At 43.5% G+C, this 9210-nt stretch overlaps 1 protein-coding gene across 1 annotated transcript; it reads right to left on the bottom strand.

Moving 5' to 3' along the window:
• Positions 1–1587: 1587 nt before the first annotated feature.
• Positions 1588–7124, bottom strand: MAD2L1BP (MAD2L1 binding protein). Its single transcript, XM_079148521.1, has 3 exons — positions 7004–7124; positions 6266–6531; positions 1588–2511 (listed from the first exon to the last, which is right to left on the bottom strand). The coding sequence occupies exons 1-3, from the start codon at positions 7047–7049 to the stop codon at positions 1999–2001; spliced, it is 825 nt and encodes a 274-aa protein (XP_079004647.1). The 5' UTR covers positions 7050–7124; the 3' UTR covers positions 1588–1998.
• Between the last annotated feature and the right edge of the window lie 2086 nt (positions 7125–9210).

The following is a 9210-nucleotide window of genomic DNA, read 5'->3' on the forward strand; positions in this document are numbered from 1 at the left end:
GCTGTCAGTTTGATTCCTGGCATTGTAAAAAAATTAGTAAAATCAAAATACTAAAAAGAAAGAAAAAGATGGAATCATTGAGAAATGATCTTCACATAATCCTGGCAATCACCAAATCTGAATGACAGCCCAAGAGGGAGGAGACCTTGCCAGAGCCTGCAAAATGCTGAACATTCAGGTTCTAAAATTGTGAGCTAAATAAACCTTTTTTTTTTTTTTTATATCGGGGAGGGGACTGTATATGCTATATACTGTTTAAAGCACTTTACATACACTGTCTAACCTAACAACCTTGCAGTTAAGTACTGTTCTCATTTACACACATGCCCAGGAGTGCTGCACTATACCCATCTCCAACACTAGCAGGGTGAGAATTCTATCCTCAATTTCCTATGAGAAAATGAGCTGCAACCCTTGGTGGCCAGAACAGGGTAAAGCCAAAAAGGATAACAGCAAGGATCACAATGGCCAAATTACATGTAGATGAGGAGGAACTGCAGCAGGCAGGATGGCAGGGTTTTGCCAAGAGCAACTGCCAGCAGTCATCAAACAGCTGCTGTGGAGAGGTGCTGGGCAGAATTCCAGAAGGCACATCTGGCCACAGAGAGTGAATCCCACAGGATTGCACAGCAATCCGGAGGGCCTAAGCCACTAGTTCAATCGGGTTCTGTAAAGACCCTCAATTTTCTTTTCTTGATCTGAGTCTCTCAGTCCCCTTCCCCTGACATTTGCTTCTCAGATCTGAAGGGCATAATAGGCCAGGTTTACAGGACCATTCAGAGCCCAGAACAGCTGCAAGGGGCTGGAGGGCCTTACTCCAGGCCTCAGATCCCCAAGCCTGGCATGTGTTTAACAATTGACATAATGAAGATTAACAGGCTCCAACTGTCCTCTGCCCTAACTGACCACTAGCAGCATCTGTGACCCTCAAACTACAGGTCACCATATTTTTTAAAAGTATTTTTTAGATGTTGATAGACCTTTATTTTATTCATTTATTTATATGTGGTGCTGAGAATTGAACCCAGGGCCTCACACGTGCCAGATAAATGCTCTACCACTGAGCTAAAACCCCAGCCCAGATGACCATATTTTGAGGAACAGGGCAGTAGGCTCCTGCTCTCTGAGGGTGAGAAGTCTTATTAGGAGCTCCTCCCCTTCACCACTCTTTCTGCAAACCTGCTCAGAGTTTACTAAGGATCAATCACAGGGCTAAATTACTCCCCTACATCCCTGGACTTTCATTTAGTGAACTGGTAAGCTAAGTTCCTTACCAGTATTTTGCCCACACCAAAGGAGATTCCTGCTTTGGGCCACACAGAATTTAAGGGTCACAAAGATCTATATGTGGCAAGTAAAGAATGCTGAGCTACAAGCTGGCTGATGAGGATTCTTTTCCCAACTCTGCTATCAAACTACTTATAGAATCTTGGTCAAGTCACTTAACTTTCCAGACTGGCCTGAGGCTGATGAAAAGAAAAAACCATTAGTAAAAAATCCTGGAATCCCTGAAGCAGACGAGACCCAGGAGAAAAAAAACAACTCTAGGCCTTAAGTCAAAAGTTTCTCTAAGTCAAAAGTTTCAGGAAATTTTAATATGATTCTATTCATTTTATATTTAAATTCATGAGTCACACCCACCTTATGACCCCAGAAGAAACTCTGAAAGAACAGAGCAAAAGCAGAAAAGGGGCACCTCCATAGGAGATTCTATCTATGGACCCATCTTTGCTTTCCAACCCTAAGTAGACCTGACCCAGCACCCTCTGGGAAAATCAACCTTTGATTCAGAGATATTGCTCAATGATGATGATTACAGTCACAGCCACACCTCATCAGCTGACCAGGAAGCCTGAGGGGAGGCATACAGCCAGGAGGACAGAGCCTTCTTTCCTCACCAGGAAGCAATTCCAGTCCAAGCAAGAGATGCATGACTAGGTGCCACAGGGAGAAAGATAATTTAGCCACTGTGTTTTTACAATTAAGAAACACCCTCATTCAATCGTGGAAGCCCTTAAGCGTCACTGGTGCCTGGAACCAAATGTAATCCTCTGAATCCATGGCTGGGATGGAAGGGCCGCCACAGGACAGGGTCACAGTGAGTTTGTGGCCCCGGCTAGGCATTCGGTAGTTGAGCTTGGGTCGAAACCAATCTTCTCCACAGTCACGGTGTCCCTGTGCCATGACAATGGTGCCCATGAGCGGAGGAGCCTGTAGCTCATTAAAGGCATCAGCCATGAAAATGGCTCGGAAGAGACGGCGCAAACAAGCTGCTGTGCTCAGGCTCTGGTGCACGCTGAAGGGGACCAGCCTGGACAGATCGAGTTCATAGAACTCCTTGGGGCTTAGGGCACTGCCACCAAGGAGGATCAGCACTCGTGGTACTAGTGTCCGGGCAAAGAGGTCCTCTAAATGGCTGAGGACACTCTCCAGTTCTGCCAGTGCTTGTTGGCATTTCCTGCTGCTTGCCTCAGCCGTGACTCGAGGTTTCTTCCTCACTGCATTCTCTGCCTGTAAGGACAAAGAATTGTGGGAGAGAAGGACAAGATAAGGGGAAGCTAATGTCCTCTGAACACTACTGGTATGCGTAGACAGACTGTGGGACTGGATTTCTAGCTCAATTAACTGCCCTAACTATACAGGGGGTTTTATCAGAGGACATTATGTTGAAATAGAAAATATACTCTTTGTACAAAGCCATAATTTGTATGCACTCAGAACAACAAAGACAGTATTCTGAAGCCAAAGGGAATTCAGATAATAAGCAACTAAAACAGTCAAGAACATTCCATGGCATGGCTAAAAATAGGAAATTTCTGTTATACGGGTAGTTTTTAGGAATGAGGATTATTTGGACTAATAAAGATAATTCTGGGACTGAGATTGTGGCTCAGTGGTGGAGCACTCACCTCACGTGTGTGAGGCACTGGGTTTGATCCTCAGCACCACATAAAATTAAAAAGTACCGTGTCCATCTACTACATACAAAAAAAAAAAGATAATTCTGAGTAGGTCTTCTAGTTAAGCATGACAAATTAAATACATGATTATTAATACACATCTTCACCTAAAATACTGCAAGAAATCAGGAAGAGGAAAGAAAGCAAAAGACAACTCCCAAGAGAGAATAGAGAATAGGCAACATTGGCCAAAGGCAACAACAAAGTTTTGAAAGGTAAACATAACGTAGATAGAAGAGGGTGAGGAATGTAGCTCAGTTGTACAGTACCTGCCTAGCATGTGCAAGGTCCTGGGTTTGATTCCCAGTGGGGCGGGGGAGAAGGGGGGAAGAAAAATGTGGAGCTGGAGTTATGGCTCAGTGGTAGAGCACTTGCCTAGCATGTGTGAGACACTGGGTTCAATTTTCAGCACCACATATAAATAAAAGAATAAAGGTCCATCAATAACTAAAAAAATACTTAAAAAAAAAAAAAAAGAAGAAGAAGGTAGATGGAAGAGTTAAGAGCTCAAGAGGGCAAAATACCAAGCACTGACAAAGCAGATGCCCACAAGAAGCAAATTCACACTGCAGAACCCCAGGAGAATTCAAGAAGTGGTAATATTCTTGGCAGAAGGCAAGAGTGAGCATGGAGGTACTGAATAAAACTTCATTTTATTCAAGTGAGGATGCTTAAGACTACCCGCTGATTTCCTCCTCCATCCAATACTATGTCCAGGAAGTTCCCCAAGGAGACCACCAGGTTCCCACTTAAAATCTCTTTCAAGGAAAGTCTATCAGCTCATAAAGCCCAGGCATGCACACAGAATTTGCAATAACTTATTCTGAAATACTCAGACACAAATAAAAACTTTCAACATGAAAGTTATCAAAATACACAAATGGGCAAAGGATTCTGGAAGAAACAGAGAAAAACATCAAACACACTTTTATTAAAAATCTTGAAGTAATGACTTCCTTAACAAGACTCCTAAAGCACAAGAAGAAACATTAAGAATCAATAAATGGGATGGATTCAAACTAAAAAGCTTCTTCTCAACAAAGGAAACAATAACATGAAGAGAGAGCCTACAGAGTGGGAAAAAAACCTGTACCACACACTCCTCAGAGGACTAATCTCTAGGATATATAAAGAACTAAAAAAACTTAACACCAAAAAACCAAATAACCAAATCAATAAATGAGCTAAGGAACTGAACAGACACTTCACAGAAGAAATATGATCTATCAACAAAAAGATGAAAAAATGTTCATCACCTCTTGCTATTAGAGAAAAGCAAATCAAAACTATTCTAAGATTTCATCTCACTCCAGTCAGAATGGCAATTATCAAGAATACAAGAAATAGTAAGTGTTGGTGAGGATGTGGGGAAAAAGGTACACTCATACATCGCTGGTGGGACTGCAGATTGGTGCAACCACTATGGAAAGCAGTATGGAGATTTCTAAGAAAACTTGGAATGGAACCACCATTTGACCCAGCTATCCCACTCTTCATCTACAGTAACACAGCAACATCAATTTTGCTTACAGCAGCTCAATTTACAATAGCTAAACTATGGAACCAACCTAGATCCTTTCAAAAGATGAATGGATAAAGAAAATGTGATACATACACACAATGGAATATTACTTAGCATTAAAGAATGGGATTATGGCATTTGCAGGTAAATGGATGTAAATAGACTATCATGCTAAGTGAAATAAGCCAATCCCCCCAAACCAAAGGCTGAATGTTTTCTCTGATAAGTGGATGCTGATCCAAAGTGGGGGGTTGGTAGGGAAATATGAAGGAACTTTGGATTATTCTTAGGGGAAGGGTGGGGTGGTGCGGATGGGAAGAACAGTAGAATGAGACAGACATTATTACCCTATATACATGTATGAAAAAAATAAAACATTTTTTAAAAATCTTCAGGTAAGAGAAGTTCATAGTCATGAAACAACAGGATGTTATTTAAAAAAAATGAAAAAATTAAGAAAAAGCTCTCTTAAGAATATAATTGACATCTATAATCCCAGCAAAAGGCTGAGGCAGGAGGATCACAAGTTTGAGGCCAGTCTCAGCATCTTATTGAGAACCTGTCTCAAAATAAAAAATAAAAAGGTCTGGGATGTAGCTCAGTGGTGGAGCACCTCTGAGTTCAATCCCCAGTACCAGAGAGAGAGAGGAGAGAGAAGAGAGGGGAGAGGAAAAGGAGAGAGGGAAGAGGGGGGAGAGGGAAGGGAGAGTGGGGAGAGGGAAGGGAGAGGGGGGAGAGAGGAAAGAACACTAGAAGTGTTCATCAAGAAAGCACCCCCAGTAAGAAGATTTAAAAAAAAAAAAAAAAAAGAAAAAAGAAAAAAAGGAGAAAATCTGAAAATAAATTAGCATTTAAAGAGCCAGTTTAAAAGCTGGAGGAATAGCTCAGAACCACAGCACATGCAGAGAATGGCACAAGGCCCTGGGTTTGATCCCCAGTACCATATATACACATTTAAGAGCTAGTTCATGCTGACACAATGGTGCATGCCTGGGATCCCAGCAACTTGGGAGGCTAAGGCAGGAGGATTCCAAGTCAAGGCCAGCCTCAGCAACCTTGACTTGGTACCACAAAAAACAAAAACAAAACAAAACAAAAAAAAAAAAACAGTTCATGCTGGATGCGGTGGTGCATGCCTATAATCCCAGAAACTCGGAAGGCTGAAGCAGGAGGATCACAAGTTCAAGGCCAGACTCAGCAACTTAGTGAGGCCCTGTCTCAAAATCAAAAAATAAGGGCTGGGGACATGGCTCAGTAGTAAAGCCACTGAGTTCGATCTCCAGTAACAAAAACAAACAAACAAACAACAACAACAAAAAAAAAACAGTCCGTGAAGTTCAAATGCAACACATAATAGGAGTTTTGGAAGGGAACAAAAGAAAAAGTAAGGAGAGTCAGACTACCAAAGACGGGAGCAGAGAGAAAGTGGCTAAAGCCCTTGTAACTGCTTAGGCCAATAGGGGCCCTGAAAATTTGTTAATTTGTTTTTCTCTTTTTCTTTCTTTCTTTTTTGGCAGTAAGGGAGATTGAACCCAGGGGCACTCTATCACTGAGTTATATCCTCAGCCCTTTTTAAAACTTTATTTTGAGACAGGGTCTAACCTGCACAGGCTGGAACTTGTGATCCTCATGCCTCAACCTCCAGAGTTACTGGGGTTTGAGAGAGGGGCAGGGAGCACCAAGTTCTGCCCTCCAGGTTTCATCAGGGCACTTTTCTACCTCCATATCATCTTATGAAGAGCTACAGTTTTCCCACCAATTGTCTCTCAAAGCCTGTGCATACCTGGGGAGAAGGTTTTCGGTAGAAGTGCTTAAGCTGTTCATAAGGCAGAGGGAGTTGCTGGCGTTGGTACATGATATGTTTTAAAAGTTCACAGGTAAACCGACAGCAGCCTTCCTGGCTTACAGGCCCAGGAAACACCACTGGTACCAAGCAGTCTCTTGGGCAAACGGGCTCCGACGGGTTGGAAAGTTCCTGGGCAGAGGTGGTCTCAAGTAGATCCATCTGGGTGGTTTGAGTTTCTTCTGACTTCTCATACCACTCCAAATCTAGTGAGGGAAAATAGGGTAAAAAGTGAGGAAAAAAAAAAAAGTTAAGAGGTCAAAGTTAGTCTTCTCATTCCTGATGGTCGCCATATCAGCCCACGACTGTAAAGGGGGCACCCGGACGCACTGACATACTTTAAGCGACCTAGTGTCTGGGAAGTTTACTGTTTCCTGTCTAAAGTAACTTAAAAGATGGCAGCAGAGTAGGGGAATTTCGGAGACAGTGACTACCTCTCCGCTAACAAAGCGGTGGGCCACGACCTGGGAAAATGAGTCCAAAGTGTAGTTAAGCGGGGTTCAGAACACTGAAAATAAGGCGGCGAACCAACTCGACCCAGACGAGGGAGTTACAGAGCCCGATGGGAGCAGGACACCAGGAACTGGGGGACAGGGTAGACGGGCCGGAGAAACGGGGGCGACAGAAGGGAAGAAACAGGTCCTCAGGGCTCCCCAAGCTCTGGACCCCATGCCTTACCATGGACTGCAGCAGAGGAGAGCACTTCCGGCTCCAGCGCCGCCATCACGACCTACTCCCTCTCTTCCCTGCGGTTAGAATAGGCGCCCTGCGGAGCATCATGGGAAGGCCGCACCTCCACTTCCGGTTCGGCTGGTCCGGAAACGGGCGAGGCGCCGCCGCAGTACGTTAAAGGACTGGCGGAGTTCTGAATTGAGTTCTTCAGTTTCTTCATGCACTGCTACAGATACCCTTAGCCCTTACCCCACAGAAAACCAGGCCCCCTTGGCAACTGGGCTCTGCCTTCCAACGGACGCCGCACTCACGCTTCCATTCACTCCTGTGTTCACTATTCACTGTGCATCTACTTTGTGCCAGGCTCTGTCCCAGGTGCTGGAGGCCCGGTCGCGAACAAGTCAGGCCCACAGACCTTGCCCTTAAGGGATTCATTGCCTATAGATACAAAGTGATGAATTGTACGGTGGGCGTGGGGTGTACAAGGGTTGTGGACGTGAATAACGGGCTTCAGACCTAGAACACGTTGGGGCAGGGAACGAATAGCCCCAGAAGAAATGTGTGAAAAAGCTGTGTGGTCCGCAGGATGAATAAGTTAGCAAGGTAAAGAGGACCTGGTGGTCCTGAAGACTGAAAGTCAAGCGCATCCTCTGTTAAAGGAATGAGAGAAAGTATTATAAAACGAGTCAAGGTTGAGCCTGGCACAGTGACTAGAGAGGCCAAAGCAACTTAGTGAGCCCCTATCTAAAAATAAAATAAAAAAATAAAATAAAATAAAAATAAAAAATAAATAAAAATAAAAAATTTAAAGGGCTGGGGATATAGCCCAGTGGTAGAGCACCCCTGGGTTCAAACTCCAATATGGAGGACGGTGAGTGGGGGGCAGTGGTGGTAAAAGGCTGTGGTGGACAAACTGGAGTCCTAAGCAACTTTCTGAGACCCTATCCCAAAATAAAAAAGGGCTGGGGTGTGGCTCAGTGGTTAAGCACCCCTGGGTTCAATCTACAGACCCAAATTAAAAAATAAATAAAATCTGTATATATAGATCTTATTATAGCCTAATTGATGACTTTTCAAAGCAAATAATGTGAGACAACTCTATCCATTTAAAAATGGGGTTTGGACTACCACACACTACAAAAATATAAATTCCAAATGGATTAAATATCTAAACGTAAAGATAAACCCCAAAGCAAGCTGAGTGTGGTGATGCATGACTGTAATCCCAGTTACTTGGGAGGTTGAGGTAGGAGGATCATGAATTCTAGGTCAATCTTGGCAAATGAGCAATATCCTTTCTCAAATTTAAAAAAAAAAAAAAAAAAAAAAAAAACCTTAAAACTCCTAGAAGAGCACTGGGGGCATAGCTCAGTGGTAGAGCATGTTCTTAGTATGTACTAAACCCCTGGATTTGATCCCTGGGGTAAAGGGGTATTGCTCCTAGAAGAAATATTGGGGGATAATGTATAATCTAGGAGTGGGGTTGGCTTAGGGATAACACAAAACCAAGGAAGCATAAAGAGAAAGATTGCTATGTATAAAACATGTTGCTTACATTTAAAACATATGCAAAAATACTATTCATAAAAATCAGTGACTAATTACAGGTCAGGAAAAATGTTTGCATGTGACCTGAGTGTCCATGATATATTTATCTCATAGCCAACCACCTCATAAGCAGTCCTTCCAGGAAACTAATCACACACACCACTTTCCATCCCCCAGGACGCTGATCTCCTGAAGACACATCCCTGTTCAGGCCACTCCTCTGCCAGCCTTCTCATCTGTCTGTGGTAGGCCAGATTGTTTAAGGATGGGCTCTCACAATGGGTTACCTTCTGCTATCTCTTAGAAGTTCTCTATATAGGAGACAGAGGATTCAAATGGATGAAGTAGAATTGTGTGTATTGGACTTGGCTGCTGAAAGATCCATGTAGATAAAAAGATGGGTGTTAGCAGTCAAGTGCAGCAGGTTCTGGTTATCAAGAGGGCCCAGAACTGGTTGTAGTGATAATGTTGGGGGCTGGTCTTATCTCTTGCTTCCCATCCCAATCCTTTTTAACATCTCTCACTGAGTTTAGTCTCAGTCTCTAACAGCAGTTTTCCTGGTGGACCTGTGCCCGTTAGGGTTCACCTCTACAGTATAGCCTTTCCCTCAACCACACAGGATTTCCAAAAGTCACATATACTTTCAACCACTGAAGACCCACATA

This window comes from Sciurus vulgaris, assembly GCF_902686455.1.
Source record: "Sciurus vulgaris genome assembly, chromosome: 7".
In the NCBI taxonomy this organism is placed as follows: domain Eukaryota; kingdom Metazoa; phylum Chordata; class Mammalia; order Rodentia; family Sciuridae; genus Sciurus; species Sciurus vulgaris.